At 33.9% G+C, this 19,436-nt stretch overlaps 1 protein-coding gene across 1 annotated transcript; it reads right to left on the bottom strand.

Annotated features, from left to right (window-relative positions):
• Positions 1 to 1,082: 1,082 nt before the first annotated feature.
• Positions 1,083 to 19,421, bottom strand: LOC123528721 (THO complex subunit 7 homolog). The gene is made up of 8 exons (XM_045308674.2): positions 19,270 to 19,421; positions 12,615 to 12,741; positions 11,382 to 11,509; positions 10,464 to 10,550; positions 8,814 to 8,871; positions 5,361 to 5,427; positions 4,515 to 4,584; positions 1,083 to 2,349 (listed from the first exon to the last, which is right to left on the bottom strand). Exons 1-8 carry the CDS (start codon positions 19,286 to 19,288, stop codon positions 2,294 to 2,296), a joined length of 612 nt encoding a protein of 203 aa, XP_045164609.1. The 5' UTR covers positions 19,289 to 19,421; the 3' UTR covers positions 1,083 to 2,293.
• Positions 19,422 to 19,436: the final 15 nt, after the last annotated feature.

Raw genomic sequence — 19,436 nt, 5'->3', positions numbered from 1 at the left:
TACAACTTGAGAAGTGTTTAACCCCCAGTCATGAAACTGTAAAGGAGTAATATTGAGCTTTGGATTTTTCTCCTTAATGCCAGAGTTATGATCCTTGACTTTGTAAAGATATGCATAATGGGCTTATATTAGTTTGTGTCTTGTGTATATCTCAAAAAGTATGGCCCAAGTCATGAAATCATATAGGAATAATACTCGGCATGTGAAGTTGTGCACCTGTGGATTTGTTTGGAATTTCAGTCTGCAATACCACAGTTATGGCCTCTGACTTAGTCAGGGCTTAAAAGTTTGTGTTGCACATTTCTCTAAAAGTGTTTGACCTGGAGTCATGAAATCTCAAAGGAATGTTGTTCAGCATTTAAAATTGTGCACCAGTTGTATAATTTGAGATCTTCCAATTATCCCCATCAACAAAAGAAAATTGTGTACTCTATCAGCCTCTTTATGATGTTATGTGGTATTTTTCACCCCTCCACCCACTCAACACACATCTAATACGAACTTACTATGTCACAAGTCAATTTTGTTTTCATTCCAGCTTCTTCTTTTAATTAGTACACTCCTTCATAACTTTGAAGATTATGACATTGTGTAGGCACTGAATAAAATTTTATGGTGTTTCTACATATATCAAGTTTGTACATGTGCCTTAACAATTAAACTTGCCAAATTTTACGTTATTAAAACTTTGTACACTGGTAGCTGTTTATAGATTGAAGGCAGAGATTAGAACAGGCACAGTGACAAGGAGGCTGCTGTGTGTACAACAGCAAGCAACATGTTTCACTGATGAACATTTATAGGAATCTTTGGATGTGCCAATGTGCCTGAAGCTGTACATGTTACCATGTCCATTCCTTGTTTAGACCAGTTTTTTCCATAAAATAATTCTTGCAAAATCTATTGTGTGTATAATGTGAGATTTGCATTTGCAAAAAAAGTAAGTTATTATAAAGTCAGATACCAGTTTGTGTTTTTTCCTCTGAACACTCTTTGGAACAAGATAATGGCAGCATAAATTCATTAATCAGGAGTACATGTAACTACATTTACTACCAGTGTGCATACACATAATGAAACTGCATTTTTTATAACTTTTACTGCAAGTTAAACATATTATTATGGCAACATCACAATAAAAAATACAATGGATAGATACAATGGCTATCACATCAAAATTAGAACAAACGATGCCTTTCATTTCTTTATCTACCAGTTGTTGGACTCCCACTCCACAACTTCTAATGGGGAACAAAGTACCCCTTTGGGGCGCAAGAATATGTATTTAACTACTCTCAATTACCTTGAGGAGCACATTTTTCATGTCAACAGATTCAAACCAACTATGAAGACACCTTCAAATAAATCACAAAGGCCAAACTGCTTCAAATTTCATGCAGACAACTTTAAAATTTTTTATCTGTAAACCTATTTAATCCATATTACAATACATTTTCATACAAATGAATCTTTGACTCTACTTACAGACTGGCCAAAATCTGACTCCATCATTTTAAAGCAAAATGCACTTTCTTATATACATACATCATCATAACAGTCAAAATTTGCTTAACAAGTTGACAGGTTTTTTTTTCTTGACAAGGTTTGTTCTAAAATTATAGCATTTTGTAATTCCCAGATTCGTTCTACAAGCAAATTATTTCTTCATTTTTCTCTCAACAGTGAATCGTCTATTTCTATCAACTTTAACATAACTAGAGATGCTTTTGAGAAAAGCGCATGTCTCCCACAACTGCCTAATCATCTAAATAGTGTCAGTCTTTATATACTGTTTACTTAATCCACATGTGCATGCGCTTTTTTGACACCAAAATGACGTCTATACTACTAGGCGCCGGTTAGGGGTAAAACTGCGCAAGAAATCTGAGTGACTTTGGTAAATCAAGGGCCATAATTCCGAAGTGCCTAGGCCGATTTGGCTAGTTATCGAACCTGGCCGAGCACTTATTGGCAGACACATTTTGTTGAAGTCTGGTGAAGATCGGATGAGAAATGTTCGATTTAGAGTGCGGACAAGCTTTGTAACAGACAGACAGACACAAACACAGAGACTGGAGTAAATCAATATGTCTCCCACACCACTGTGTGGTGGGAGACATATTTATATACCGGCAGTATGTCCTTTTCGTCACAATAAAGTGTTTAAATTTTTATTTTTTTACAAATCACCAAGGTAAGAAATTTGAATTGTGTTTTCTGCCTAACATCTGATAAAATCATAGTGCAGCATGGCCCCTAAATCAATGACCCTTTAAATCGTGTCCTCTTAGTTTCAGGTTGTATCCATCTCATCTTGTTTGCCGTCTGTGACCTCTGACCCTTCATCTTCTGCAAAGTAAATAGATACATAACACAACGTTTCGGATTTTAAAGGAATGAAGTTTTCTCTCTGTTATGAAATATAATGGATATGTTTAAACAACAACATTTGAGCCGCGCCATGAGAAAACCAACATAGTGGGTTTGCGACCAGCATGGATCCAGACCAGCCTGCACATCCGCGCAGTCTGGTCAGGCTCCATGCTGTTCGTTTTTAAAGCCTATTGGAATTGGAGAAACTATTAGTGAACAGCATGGATCCTGACCAGACTGTGCGGATGCGCAGGCTGGTCTGGATCCATGCTGGTCGCAAAGCCACTATGTTGGTTTTCCCATGGCACGGCTCATTTATGTTTATTACTGTCAGGTTCATGACAATGCACACCTAGCACAAGCAATTAAACATGAGCCCCAGTCAAATCTCGATATCTAGAGTTTGTCGGGACCAACGGAAAAAAGTCGACATATCGAAATATCGAGATAACCTTATCTCAATGAAAATTACTCAAACCTTTGTACCAGTATTGATTTTGTTCTCTGCAAGTAAGTGCCAACTTTTTTCACATGAATCAAAGATGGAGGACGTAGGATTTAAGACACAGTATCTTCTATTAAATGATCATGGAGAGCATATGTGTTGCCTGGATAACTCACGACCCATGGTAAGTATAATTAGTTGTATCATAGCTCGGTGTTTTTTCTTAACAAATTTGGTGCAGGTAATTCGTATACACTGAGTACAGGGTGCAGTAACTAAAAGTGTGCAGGTATTAAATACCCGCACGCTAGTTACCGCACTGTTGGATAGGGAAGTATGCAAACGTGTCAGGAACAGTAGACAGCGGTGTATTTTATTGATTTTCTGCTCTAGCATTGGTTTATTTTACCTGGGCTTTACACATTAGTAAAGCAAGGATTTTAACTACTCACTGAACTGCTGTATATAGCAATGTGGAACGCCTACAACTACCATATATGGATGGCTATGACACAAAATAGAAAGAACATTAAAACTCTCAGGTAAACGATTTATACTCGGGGGCTATGCCCCCTAGTACAAATCGTTTACCCTCGAGTTTAAAATAGTAAGAACATTAAAACTCTCTGGTAAACGATTTATACTCGAGGGCTATGCCCCCTAGTACAAATCGTTTACCCTCGAGTTTCAGTGCTCTTTCTATTACATAATGCATTCTCCCTTTTATGCAAGCGGACTGCCGATGTATTCATGAAAATGTTTAATAGGCCAGTCAATACATTATCAAATGGCAAAACGTAATAGACACTGCATATTTTAGTTGGCTTATAAAATGCTCCAACACAATTTAGGTCATATGGTGACTTTTCAGGAATTATTTAGACAAGGCCAGCATAATTGGCAGAATCACTATGATCATTCTTCAAGCTTAGATGGATTATTTCATCACATCACTGGCAAATGGAGCTCTGTCACTCAATATATGTACTTAATATATCCAACCCACTTAGTATCTAAGCTGCATATATTTTTATCCACTGAGGTGATCACATGAAAGAATTAAACTCAGTAAGTTGGTTTGAACACACAGTGGGGAAGGGCAAACGATTCATAATGATTTTTACCATACTGCCACTAACAGCTGTGACAAACAACTGTAAACATACTGTAATGCATGGTCTGAAAAACATACTACTATGAAATCATAAAATTTGATGGGCGTGAAATTTTCTGGTTTCTGCCAAAACAGTTTTTTTCCTTGGGTTATGAATTAATTTTTGTGGATTAGATAAAATGAGTAGGAATTTTACTTATTTCTCAGGAATAAATTTCGCGGATTGACGCAACCACTAAAATCCGCAAAAATACGACTCACATAAAAACTAATTATTTTACAGTACAATTTGTATTTGATTCCAAGAAATACTTACCACAAGTCAGATTGTCATATGCGGTAAAACTGTAGAGAAAGATTTTTTTTTAAAACTTGGCAAATTAATAGGGCATAAACTGTTTTTTATTGGAATGCTAGACCTATGAAAGTATTCTAAAACCTTCCCATTATTTTGATACCAAATACAATCGCTTATAGCAGCATTTCAGAGGAAATATACATTTCATCCTCAAAGACTTCTGTAGATCAAATGTGTAAATACAAAAAGTTCTTTTTTTAAAAAAAAAAAACATGGGCAAATACCTTCAAGCATGCTCTGCAGTTCATGTATGGCTGAAATCAACACATGGAACTGTTTCCTTCTCAGATCAAGCTGAAAAATAAACAATCTTTGTTATTTTCCCAGATTTTTATTAACAGCTTCATATGTGATCCACATCCAATGCAGTTCTAAAGCTGCTCCATGCTGAAAATTTGCAGGATATTTATTCCACACTATATATATCTATAATGCATAACACTTTCAAACAGATATTTCTGCATTTCTTTTTCAAGAAAAAAAAAAGATCCATTATTAATACTAGTCTAGACTTTGTCTTTAAAGGAAACATAAAGCGGTTGCTCTATCAAATTAAACCTTGCTACAATAGTTGCTATACCGCTACATGTGAACTCTATAAACATGTAACAGGTCATCAAGAATTTGACCATCAAAAAGTTATTTTTTCTTGTCAGTGGTGAAAAATGAATATATATATATTCCTTTCAAGAAATTTTACTGTAGTTACCCCAAACAACTTACAGAAAGGGTTGGCAAAGAACAAAAAATAACATCATCAGAAGAATTGATATGATGGTGCCGTTCCACAAAGAAGATGTCTTTTTAGTAACTTAAAATGATAAAAAATTTAACTATGAAGACAAAGAAAAGCACATCTTATAATTAATATACTCGATTTATATAGCGCCCTTTTCATGATAAACACGTTCAAAGGCGCTTTACATACAGCAAACCCAGCCACACATGGTGCGAAATTCATACTCTACTAGTACAGACTCAGAGCGATCTGACTAGAGGGACAGAGTGAGATAAAGCCCCTAGAACAGATAGAGAGAAATCCTTTTTTAGATAAAGGCCAATCATCTTACCTTCTGTTCTAGCTTCTTTTTTGTTTCCTCTGAATGTTTTAATTCTTCATCTACATTTTGTAACTTCCTGTTTACAAAAAAAAAGATGAAAATTATTTTTCTGTTACTATTCAGTCGAACTTTGTTTGCTCTAACTTGACCAGACAGGCAAAATTTGTTCAAGTTATCTGTAGTTTGAGGCACTGAACAAAACACATTATAAAATAGGGATTTTGCTGGGAAACAATGAAGAGTTCAAGAGAAGGGTAATGTTCAAATTATCCGAGATTGAGTGAACGCAGTTAGACTGTACTATTAAAAGAGTATACTACAGAATCAGAACACTCACATAATTAATCCATGGAATTAAATTTAAATAAACAAGTACAATTCCTGTTCTATTTATGTTAAAATGTTGAAATCTGCCAATTCACATACTCAAGAAATATCAGTTTTGACCAAAACCACAAACTTTCCTGCCTACAAAATTATATGACACCAAACTAAATTTCAAGCCACATCGTAGTTAAAGCTGTGCAAATATTTTTTGTTTGTTTGTTTTGGGTTTAACACCATTTTTCAACAGTATTTGACGAAACATACAAGTTGCTCATTAGTTCTCTTGTAAACCTATTCATTTCCCTATAGATTTGACTAGAACAAGAAACAACTTCTCCACATGGGTGGTTTTCAAAATAATGAAGCAAAAGTGTGACATAGGGGTTGAAAATTCAAACTTATTTTTTAGGGTGGTCACCTATTTTTTATGATAGCAAATACTTCAAATTTGAAGGAAATAACTCTCGGAAAGTGTTGAGAAATGCCAATAAGAAAATATTTCAGCCTTTAATTCGAAAGTTCAGTGAATTTCCCGTAAGATGGGTGATAAATGTTGCAGTGTTTTATGACAAGGAAATATGTATAACATTAATTTTTTAAACATAAATGATAAGTAATGGGTGTATGTGTATGGTTTGAAACTTATTTACTCATATGTTTGTGGACATTGGTTTTTAAAATCACAATTTCTGCACAAATCTGACATGAAAATAAAACTTTACCTAGAAAAGTTGTTGCTAAATGCAAACTAACTAACATATAATTATAAAACCTATTTTTTTCTCTCACTTTGCATGTTTATAAACCACATGCCAAATTTCAAGAATGTCCAGTAATTCTAATTTCTAGAATTGTCAACTCAAAATTGAGTTATTGTACAGATGCACAGGGACACATACTGAAGATCAGTGTAATATTCATCCATTATTAGTTTTCTATTCATAAAAAGACTAATGGTGATCAACTTTAGACAAATACCATTAAAAAATTACTTTATTCCACAAAATAACTACAAAATTGAAAATTTTCACTACAAAAACATGAAAATTCAACTGAATGTAATGCTTTAAATGAAAAAATAAGTGACTTTATACATAACTAATACACTGAAATCATTTAGTTTACATGCAATGCTTATTCATAGTAGAAAAATGACAAAATGCCATGCATGATAAAATGGAATAGTAAAATTCATACTTTATAATGTTACTAAAAAGGGTGCACAGGGGACAAATTGTATCAAAATATTTATTCATAGAATATGTTCATGGTAAGTAAAATTCTTTTAACTACACAATATTTACTAGTGAACATTACATATTTAGGTAAACCTAAAGAGCTTAAGAAGCAATAAAATTGATGTTTCCACTTTTAAACTTGAAAATTGGCAACTTCAGAAATAAATGCAAACAATGAATTTTAAATTGTCCAGGTTTCTTATATAATGCTAAATTATCAAGTAATGCCTAAATTTTGCTTTCACACTGCTAAGAATATAGAACTGCCACCACAAATTACAGTAATGCTATGGAAATTGATATATGTCAAAAAAGGGTGCACAGGGGACATCACTTTTGGCTCTGTGAATGTTTAACAGTCAGTAATATGTGAAGTTGAATGCTGCTTTTGTATCTGTTGTAACTCCCTTTCAAGGAAAATAAAGTAAAATCCCATTTTATTTAAAGAATATAAGAAATCTGACACTTAACAACTAAAAAGGTGCACAGGGGACATTTTTAGGTGTATAGACATCCATCAAGTTTCTGAGAAAGTTGATTTAATAAAGAAAAAAAATCATAATGTGTCTTCACAGCTGAAGGGATAAGGATCTTAGGAAAACATTAAGACTTTAGAAAAGTAATAGGGTTATGAAATTGTAGTGTTCAACATTTAAATTTAGTATTTTTTTCACTATTTTTTGTGAAGGGGGTTCCATCACAAGATGTGAAATATTGGTAACAATAAGATGTAGGTAATGAAAAGAAGTATTTTATTTAAATGTGCAGAGTTTAAGTTACACAAAAAAGCCAAAGCTGTAACAATAAAGCATGGTTTTAAAAAGTAAGCCACAGTTGAAAACTATACTTCATGTAAAATGTCACACTTTTTTGGGTGCACAGGGGACAAAATTAGCTATATAATTTAATATAACTTTAAAACTGTTTGATTCATTAAGCTGATATCGCACACATTTATTGACTACATTGATTTGGATATAATTTCCCCCAAAATGCATTCTAAAACTAAACTGAATTAAAGTAAGATGAGAGAAAAGAAAAAGCTTCATTATTTTGAAAACCACCCACATCAAATAGGTCGGTGACATATTCAAGACATTTTACTGAATAATTCCTGTGATAGACATAAATAATGATAGAATATATCTTGAAATAAGCCCTAATTTTAATCTCCTTACCAGGTATTTACTGACCCTTGTTACATACGAAAACATGCTACCCACACAGCCTCATCAACATTTACTGTTACAAATGACATAAGATTCTTAAAGTGGAATCACGCGCATTTTTTAAGTAAAAATCCAGCTGAAATAGATGTGTGTGTAAAAAGGGTTGGTGAAATTATAGCTTTTAACCCAATATACCAAACTCTTCCTGTTACCAGAACGAAATAATAAGTTTCCAAATATGACTTTTCTTATTTTGACTGAGGCAGTCTTTTTAAGAAATGTCAAACTGCATGCAGGAGTTGCTTCCCTTCAACTTCAGAAATCTCTACCCATAGGTAAGGGAGATCACTGCATAGAAGATTGAAGAAAAGAACTATTAGTTTATTAGTCCGATTTCTTTATTTCTAAAGCATCAACTTCAACTACTTATGTTGCATTATCGTTAATTTAACAAATTTAAATGCACAGCAACCAAAAATTGCATTTATAAAACATTCACCAAAAACACACTATGTGTAGTAAGATGCCACTTTAAACAACTATGTCTCGATATTCTTTAAATTTACATTTTTGTAAGAGCAGAATCCAGTTAAACCTGTCTGACATATACATGTATTTGTTTGCAAAGATGCAAAAGTAAGAATGCTTCTCAAATCTGCCAAAATTACAAGTATCCTGCTCTAAAATTTTTAATAGCCTTAGAGCCAAGGCAAGAATCTATTTTGTACCTCGTAGTTTCCTGTCTGTCTGGCTGCTGTTGGATAACCTTTGCAAGAGCATCGTATTCTGAAATACACAGTGTACATGTGCATAGCAAATTTTTATTAAAGGTAGTGAACCCATAATAAGAATTGGTAATTTCCATTTGATTGTGTTCTTCATATGTGATTTCAGTTTTCTCTGCTTGTTACAGAAACCATTACTCATACCAGCTACACTTATGGCCAAAGAATGCAAAAATAGTAAACAAAAATACAAAATTTCACGAAACTGCTGATTGCCAATTGGGGTCCACTACCTTAGTAAGACTAGCTCAATCTCTTACACACATTTTAACTAGTGGCTAGTGACCACTAAATGATTATTTACCTGCAACTTATATCAGCTGAAAGAGCTATTTGAGCCGTGCCATGAGAAAACCAACATAGTGGGTGTGCGACCAGCATGGATCCAGACCAGCCTGCGCATCTGCGCAGTCTGGTCAGGCTCCATGCTGTTCGCTTTCAAAGCCTATAGTAATTAGAGAACCTGTTAGCGAACAGCATGGATCCTGACAAGACTGCGCGGATGCGCAGGCTGGTCTGGATCCATGCTGGTCGCAAAGCCACTATGTTGGTTTTCCCATGGCACGGCTCATATAACAAAACAAGTACTGAAGAGACATTTACGGAAAGAAGTTTTAATCCTAAATAAAAATATAACATCTGTTAACAACACTTAAAACGAGCAAACATCTCTCTATAAGGGTCTAGGCAGATACTGGGAACTAATTAATAATCATGGGGGACTAATTTTTGTGGATTTCATGCTGCCTTCAGTACACTAAAGTCATTTCTCACGAACAAATAAATCAACCTTTTCTTTCTATCCTTCAAACATGAAATCCACAAATTCTGGTCCCCACAAACAGCTGTTCTCACTCAAACCACAAAATCTAATGCCAACGAATTTCAATGATTTTGCAGTACTGGTAATCTCGGGAGAGCAACAACATCAATGTGTATATGTATGTATAAGCTTATTTATAGTTGTCACTAGTAACCTGTATGGGTGACACCTCCAGAAGACTGTTTGTAATGTTAATGGGAGGTTATTGCAAGAAACAGAAGATGCTCCATTTCCAGAATCTTCTCTGGTTCTTTAGCAGGCCAGGTGGAAAGCACCCATACACTGCACTCTTACCCTGACCTAGTTGGAGCAACAGGGGCCAAACTCACAACCCCTTGTTTCCTAGCCAGTGTTACCACTAGACCACAGCTTCTGCTTGTAACACCATCGGTACAACAAACACATCTGTCTTCCCATCTGAGATGGGTTGCATTGTATGTCTATTTCAATCCAGTTAGTACTCTCATTTACCTGTTCTCCTTGCCATCTACAGCATCAGAACGTTTCTCTTTATAAATCATAAAATGAGCCGTGCCATGGGAAAACCAACATAGTGGCTTTGCGACCAGCATGGATCCAGACCAGCCTGCGCATCCGCGCAGTCTGGTCAGGATCCATGCTGTTCGCTTTCAAAGCCTATTGCTATTACAGAAACTGTTAGCGAACAGCATGGATCCTGACCAGACTGCGCGGATGCGCAGGCTGGTCTGGATCCATGCTGGTCGCAAAGCCACTATGTTGGTTTTCCCATGGCACGGCTCAAATCTAACCTTGCCTATGCTTCCTGATTTGCTTGGCCATTTTAAGTTCTTCTTTTGACTCTTTTATTTTTTGCTCAGCTTCTTCTATTCTGGATTCTATAAAATCAATATCTGTATATAGTCAAAATAATTCGACGTTTAGATTGTTTTATATTTATGACGGGCAATCTAAATGTCAAAACTTCGTCCAAAATAATGGAGGATAAATCAGAGTACAACCTCACGTAAAGTTATTGGTTTTATCGCTTGCGCATATAGGATGTAGGCGTGGTAAATGTTAATCATGTACTGTACATACATAGGTTTAAATCACCAGGAAATTCGTATTTTTGGAGATTATTTGACAATTTTTACATAAATTAATGAGGAATTGAATCCCCTTTTGATACATGTAGGTTTTATTTGACTTTATCTTGTATTTGCAACAAAATCAAAATTTAAACCCAAATTGGCAGCGATGAAAATTTCATCGGAAATTTCCTCCACTATTTTGGTCTTTCGTGTGTTAGAAGTGAGTGGAGATACTGCCTATAAGAAAAATAATTCAATATTTCCTAGAATCGTGTCAAATTAGACTTGTCAAAATGCATACCACAGATATCTTCCTCAACCAACTTATTGAAATCAATTTTTTTAAATATTTGTTTCTCTAAACTATCATAGCATGTGATGGATCTCTGTTGTTATTTATGGAGTTACATGAATAAATGCAATAATCAATACCTGGTGTTGTTTTTTTTTGTTTCTGTTTTTTTGATAAAATTTCAAATAGACTATATTTGGATCTGTTATCTTTTCTCTAAAAACGTATCGTTTTAAAACCCAGTGTAACTGTTCTAGGTCTTTAGCAAACCAAACAAAATTAGCCTGATTTTGTGAAAAAAAAAAATCAAATAATTGATTTCTACAAGCTCTTGATTTACTGACCTATTTGTTTATTAAGTCTTTCATAATTTTCTTGTTCTAGCAGGTTCATTCTGTATACTTGTGATGATTTCTGTATAGCATGGTCACTCTGAGCCAAGGTCGCTAACATACGCTGAACTGTCAAATGACTGAAATACAAATTACTGGTTACCTTTAATTAAAGTGGATAATTTTGTGCTGAACATACCAAAAAGATTCTGACTGAATGGCAAACAATGCAGGTCATGATCAGACTGCATGGATTTGCAGGCTGATCATGATCTGCCCTGATTGCAAAGGCAGAATCAATTGTGTCCCGCATGATAAGGGTTGAATAAAACAGATAAAATTATCTATCAGTTAGAACTAATAATATTAAGTTAGTACAACAAAGATAGCATTAAAGTGCAATCTTAACAGATAATAACTTTTCACTTATCATCAACAGCAAATATTTTATTCATAAAATTATCACCAAACATTTCCACATGCAAAAAAAAATGCTACTCTTAAAATGATAACAAATAGAGGGCAAATCTTAAAGCATTTTGTTTTCTATTAAGCCCTCATTTAAGCCATATAATATATACTATTAATATATAGCCTAATGATAAAAATTAATTAAAAAAGACTGTAAACTCAAGGGAATTTTTTTTTAAGAATTCTGCATTTTTAATAAATTTTTTTTTTTTTTATCTAAAAAATCATATGAACATTGAATAAACCTCACAAAAAACTTGGATTTTGATAATGTCATTGAATATTTTTTTACTTGAACTTATATCAAACATTGCATTATTAGACTATTTTTATAGCTGAAAACTAGAGTGCCAGACAGTCATGAAATACGCCCGTCATTGAACTTGGCCTAATTCAAGGGCAATAATCCAAGAGTGCCTGGGCAATTTGGGTGGTTATCGAACTTGGCTGAGATATTATGCCCACAAACATTGTCAGCAAGTTTGGTGAAGATCGTATGAAAACTGTTCGATTTAGAGCGGACAAGGCTAAATTTGCAGTTTTTCGAGTAATTCAAGGGCCATAATACATGATTGCCTGGGGCGATTTGGCTGGTTATTGAACTTGGGCGAGATATTATGCCCTAAAACATTGTCAGCAAGTTTGGTTAAGATCGGATGAAAACTGTTCCACTTAGAGAGCGGACATGCTTTGGATGCCGACCGCCCGCTGCGGGTGTTCACATAATATGCCCTGCTCTTTCAGAGACAGGCATATAATCCTGCTGTGTCTTACCTTTCTTCACTAGAAGGATCATCTGTACTATTACACCAGCGGATAAATGTCTTCAGGAGGCTTGTAAGTCGTTTTTCATCATTTCCGGCATCTCCATCTATCAAAAGACGTTTCTTGATGACCTCATCTGAAAGCAGGGAGTTTTGCTTTAATGCCAGTTTTAAAGCTACACTTTTGAGTGAGAGAAAATATGTAACATATGTCACACAAGTCCTGCTTTAGACATGAGAATAGATTACACCAAGGGCTTTGTTCTATAAACATATAACGTATGATTCAGGTGTAGACTATTTTCTCCAAGCGACCCAAAGAACCACCATCTTTTAATAATCTAGTAGTCCCCATAAATTCAGGTCGTCCCAACAATTTACATTTCTATCAATTAAATTCTATTGACAAAAGCATAAAGAATTTGTTTACTTTTTTAAAATGATTTTGTTTTCTTTTACAAGCAATACATAGAGGATATTTGTTTGTTTTTCGTGAATATGGAATATATGAGTGAGAAAATTTCAAATATTTTCACGAGCGCTGGAGATATATATCAGTGAGATATATTCCATATTCACGAAAAACAAACAAATTTTCTCTTATTTTATGCTCAATTACGTTGAGAAATGCATTTTGCAACTGTTTTAATCTCAGCGCAGGAAACAGACGCGCGTAAACAGACATGACGTCAGACGTGCTGTGACGTTATAAAGACGCATGCAACATAAAGTTCCATTTTGTTTTATATTTTGCTGCATAATGGTATGAAATTCTCTTTTAAAAGTAAAATAATTTGAATCGAGAAATATATTATAAAGAACAAAGTGCGACTATAATTTTCATCCTGTTTTAAGCAAATAATTTAAAATTCATACACAATGTATGAGGGGGTGGAGCTCAAGTCTCTCACAGTGTGAAAATATAGATTTCATATTTTCACAGTGTGAGCGATGAGATATGAAAATATTTAACTGATAGAATACAGTATTTCATTAGTTAGCATAAAATAAAGATGTATCTTTCATAATGCTACAACACATTTCTTGTATTGCAACTTAGAAATGCTTCACCGAAAAATTCATCAATACAGCTATGATGTCTTTTTATGCTGGCTACTTAAATTAAGATTGACAACTTCTGAATTTTTGGAGGTCCAGGGAACCTGATACTTTCAGGAGTTACTGGTCCCATGAAAATCTACTGTCTGCTGGTCAGTGGATGACTGTTAGTGTCGATCCCAGGATATAGGACCTCCATACAGTCACTTCGACCAAACTGTTAGAAAAATAACATATAGCTTAAAAGCCCATGTCTATGTTCATAATTCAAGACAATTACAACTCTATGAAGTCTGGGACAACTCAACACTTTACTGGGCGCATCATACCAAAGATTTGAAAAATGGTACTGGCAGCTCCCTTGCTTGGCACTCAGCATTTAAAGGGTTCTACCAGGTGGTAAAATAAGCACTCATAAGAATCTGTTACTGAATACCTAGCTTGTTGCATAACAGCTTTGTAGCTTGAGTTGTATGTTGATTATATGCAATGTTAAATTAAGCTTACCTTTAATCAATGTATTTTTTCTCTTATCGAAATCGTATTTTAGGTCTGTTTATTTCATGAATACATGAACACAAATAAATTTGTACAGTATTATGTAAATTACATTGTAACAAATACATTAATAACTAGATGTACATGTATAATGTATTTGTGAAATGATATAGAATTTCAAACTGTAATTAAGTACCTTGAGAGCTTTGATGTTGATTAAGATGGAAAAATAGATGACAAAGAAAAAGAAGAATGGGAGTTTTATTCTGGAGCTACAATGGCACAACTGAAAAATAGTCAAACTAATTTGATGCCATCCTAGGAAATATTGAGATAATTTTTTCATATGGACAGTATCTCCACTTGTGTCAAACAATCGAAAGACCAAAATAGTGGAGGAAATTTCTGATGAAATTTTCATCGCTGCCGACGCTTTACATGCTATGTTTAAATGTCGATTAATCACGAATTAGTCATAAATTCAAATAAAACTTACATGTATCAAAGGGCATTCAATTCATCATTGATTTTATGTAAAAATTATCAAATAATTCCAAAATTAATGAATTTTCTGGTGATTTAAACCGATGTATGTACTGTACACGATTAATGTTTACCTCGTCTACACAGCATTATACGCAAGCAATAAAAGCAATAACTTAACATGACTATGTACTGTGATTTATCCTCCATAATTTTGCTCCTTCCAAGTTTTGATGTTTAGATTGCCCCATCACAAATATAAAACAATCTAAACATCAAAGTAATTTGACTAAACTGAAAAAATTAAAGTATTTAAATAAGACACATGTATTTTTAAAGATTTTCGTTTATTCCTTAATTTCATGAATGCGTTGGAAGCCAAGAGCAGAAGACATCACACTTAACAAAGTTGTTGGAAAGAACCAATTATGCAGGAATTGCAAAATTGCTGCATGTTACATGATATGGATCGACTTCCCATTGAAAAGGCAGCGGTTAATTTGATATTAATGCCTAACCATGTAGTTCAAGCAAACAATAACAAAATACACAAGTAAAATATGCAATGCTATCAGTTTACAAACTGGTGATTGCTTTCTTCTCTGCTTATAGGAGAGATTGCCGTGACCTGGGATTTTTTTGCTCTTTTGGGAAAAGATCCGGTACTGGATAAATTGGGAAAAATAGCGGGGTTTTTACTCAGATTGGGAATTTTTATAGTTAATTTATAACATCATTTAGAATGCTTCTTCCTTTAATTCCATGTAAATAGCATCAAACAAACTGTTTAAATGGTTAAATCATGGGAATGTTAATATAACTAAGTTTTCCCTCTGCAGTCATCAAAATGCAAACTTAATTTGGTCATTTGGGGAATTTTTGGATGATAATTGGGAAAAAAAAGACTGCATTTTTCAATTGGGAAAAGGTCCTTTTAGGGGTAAAAAAATCGCTGGTGATGTCACGCATTAAACATCTGTTTATCTGGTGACAATGTTTTTTACTTTAATTTTTTAACTTAAATAACTTTTTCGCTCATTTATGGATTTTCAAGAAATACTTATAACTTTCATATATTCGTATTCAATTTCAAATATCTTTTTTAAATGAATAACCGTTTTAAATGACATTTAATTTTAATAGCCAGGTTGGGGAAGGTATCAAATTTAGCTAATTTAGCTATTTATAGCTAATATAGCTATATATGGCTAAAAATTGAACAAAAGAACTGCATGTTTCCATTAATTACTCTTAAACTGTAAATAGGTGCATATTAGTTACTTGCATATTAACTGAAGTTGGCATTTGTAACATTTTAGAGAAATGAAATAAAATATTTACCGATGCGTTTTTTCAGAAATAATTTCAATTTATCCTTGCATCACACAAAGTAAATTATCAGAAAAGTACACAAAACAAACATTATTTTTCACAATTTTGCTAATTTTCAGCTCTTCTTTCCTAAGCACTCTTAACACATCTATGAAAATATGTTCAGAAAGTTGTGATTTGTGAAAGATCTGTGATATCCCACAACATGTTTTATAGTTGGTATGTATAATGTGTAACCAATCCAAGGGAGGTGAAAAGAATTGAATGATGATTTAAACTTGCACATTTTTCATGGAAATTCCATGCAATAACACAGTTACACATGATTTCTCCTACCAGCTTAATATCATATATAAACACTGCATGGTCATCACATTGCTGTTAGGCTAAGACAAGTTGTTTTTGTGTTCAGTGTTTGTGTCAACAATAACTAACTGACATTAATTGCAATTAAAGAAGATTGTGCATACTTGTAGCATAAGCTAAATGATCAAAATTTTATGTAATATCAAAATACTTTGAAATAGATCTAGTAATGGGCACACAACTACCATTCAGGGGATGTTAAACTTTGATTCAATTTACATTGGCCTAAAGTCACTCTAGGTGTTTAATACAGGCTATTGTGGTTACTGGCATAACTGGGCTGAATTCTCCAATTAAACAAAGCAATTAACAATAACTGCATCGGTAAATGTTGTACTTGATTGATCAGTTCTGTGTAGAAAATTGTGTGAAATAGATAGACACAGTGACAGGATGCTCGTATTAAAAATATGAGCAAGGGTGAGAAAAATATGCATTTCTTTTGTTCACTTTTTAGCCATATGTAGCTATATTAGCTATAAATAGCTAAATTTGCTAAATTTAATACCTTCCCCAACCTGATAGCGGCATAGTGATGTTCAAAACCTTTAGAAAAACACTGTAAGTTAAGCGTTCATAACTAATCAATTTTATTTTGAAATAGTTATTTAATTAAAATTAATTAATAAATTGCTTGTTTCATAAGCTTTCCACTGATCAAAAAATTATTTATATAATTTATGTTTTAAGAAAGTTTAGGCCGTTGGAAAAACATCACTTTTTACAAAAAACATGGACGTTCGGCGTCTGCCCACCCAATCAATGTCTTATCAGTTCTAAAAATAGAAAATGCTATGGATTTTTATACAAACATGATCTTTCCTATTGCAATGCAATGCAGTGCCAAGTAACGTGACGAAGTCAAATTTGGGGATAACTTGTACCTTTTTGTAATATCAAAATACTTTGAAATCAGGGGTCTAGCTAGGTCCAAATTTTTGGGAGAAGTCACTTCTCCCTCAAGCTGTTTTAGGGAGAAGTGGGGAGACTTTAGGGAGAAGTGGGAAGACTTTCTACCGCAATGATGTTGAGTGATTCGAAAGGTGGCTGTAATTTTCTTGTTTCTTGATAAAAAACATTGATGTGACCGTTCATTTTCTTAGTTAGATCATTTCCCATACAGTGGTTATCGTTTTCTTACAAAATTCTGAAAAAAGTCGTTTTCAAAATTCAAGCCGATGCTATAAATGTAACACGCCGAATTTTGGTTATATCTTGTAACTGTATGAAGTGTTTATTATTAACACCGAGCAAAGAAGTAGAAGTGTATTTATTTTTTATAGCTCTTTGCACCGAGTCATTCACCGAAGAATGTCAGTATTTCACTCGAAATATCAAACTGAAAGTAAAATGTGTACAGTAATCTAGAAATACATATTCAAATAAATTCATCGATGGGAGTCAATTTAACGTAGTTAATACATTACATGTCGTTCTTTTATCATAGATAACAAATAATTGTGAACCATATTCCAATTAATCGCATAGTTAATCAGCAGTTTCTCTAATAAAACATTGTTTTTTTTGCACTCGAACATGTTGACAATTAACGCGAAGTGTCAAAGACGTAAACGCGGCGCTGATTGGCTTAACACAATAGACTCTGGTGTATCGGATAATTTGATTCGCTTTCACACTTCTCGGCATAATCTCGCAAGTACCTGAGGTAGGCGGAGCTTAAATTATGCTGCCGGCGTGTGTTTGTGTATTCGACACTCATTATGACACGGTGCAAATTGTCAACAGTCTGGGTAGCAGTAATTAGCGAGTGCGGAAATCAAAGAAAATCGGGCGACTTGCATTTCGCTTTGAGGTTAGATGTGAGCGAAGTTTGAAGTTCTAGAGCGCCTGTTTCGCTCAAGTCGCCCAGTCGCGAGAGCCCTGGAAATAGATCCAGTAATGGGCACACAACTACAATTCAGGGGATGTTAAACTTTGATTCAATTTACATTGGCCTTAAAGTCACTCTAGGTGTTTAATACAGGCTATTGTGGTTACTGGCATAACTGGGCTGAATTCTCCAATTAAACAAAGCAATTAACAATAACTGCATCGGTAAATGTTGTACTTGATTGATCAGTTCTGTGTAGAAAATTGTGTGAAATAGATAGACACAGTGACAGGATGCTCGTATTAAAAATATGAGCAAGGGTGAGAAAAATATGCATTTCTTTTGTTCACTTTTTAGCCATATGTAGCTATATTAGCTATAAATAGCTAAATTTGCTAAATTTAATACCTTCCCCAACCTGATAGCGGCATAGTGATGTTCAAAACCTTTAGAAAAACACTGTAAGTTAAGCGTTTATAACTAATCAGTTTTATTTTGAAATAGTTATCTAATTAAAATTAATTAATAAATTGCTTGTTTCATAAGCTTTCCACTGATCAAAAAATTATTTATATAATTTATGTTTTAAGAAAGTTTAGGCCGTTAGAAAAACATCACTTTTTACAAAAAACATGGACGTTCGGCGTCTGCCCACCCAATCAATGTCTTATCAGTTCTAAAAATAGAAAATGCTATGGATTTTTATACAAACATGATCTTTCCTATTGCAATGCAATGCAGTGCCCAGTAACCTGACAAAGTCAAATTTGGGGATAACTTGTACCTTTTTGCTAGGTCCGTTATTTTTCAGCAACATTGAAATACTAGACGAATCTTCTTCTGGTCAAAAATTAACGAAAAGCCCCCCCCCCCCCCCCCCCACTCTCACCCAGGAAAGCACTGAATTATAAAACGGAAACCAAAATTATTTGTGTCGCGAAAACATATCATATTTACTGATTTATTTTCTTCTAAAGTTTTGAACACGGTAGAAATATCATATATAGTATGATAAAATTACTGCAATGCACATAATATAGTTTTTAAATTCTAATTGGTTTATTTTGCGACAAAAAGAAATAAGCCGGTGTTTTACCGTCCGTAACCGATGCCATTTTCAATATGCTGCTTCAACAACAACGAAACACTTCTAATATTCATATTTGTATCTCAGTTCACTTGTACTACAACTTGTAGGTTTGAGATACATATTGTTCATTCGTTAAAATACTTTCTAACGAATTTTCCTGCAAAAAAAAGTTG

The sequence above is a fragment of the Mercenaria mercenaria genome, chromosome 13 (assembly GCF_021730395.1).
Source record: "Mercenaria mercenaria strain notata chromosome 13, MADL_Memer_1, whole genome shotgun sequence".
Lineage (NCBI taxonomy): Eukaryota > Metazoa > Mollusca > Bivalvia > Venerida > Veneridae > Mercenaria > Mercenaria mercenaria.
Note: the sequence above shows the minus strand (reverse complement) of the source record. Positions and strands in the feature narration are given on the sequence as shown.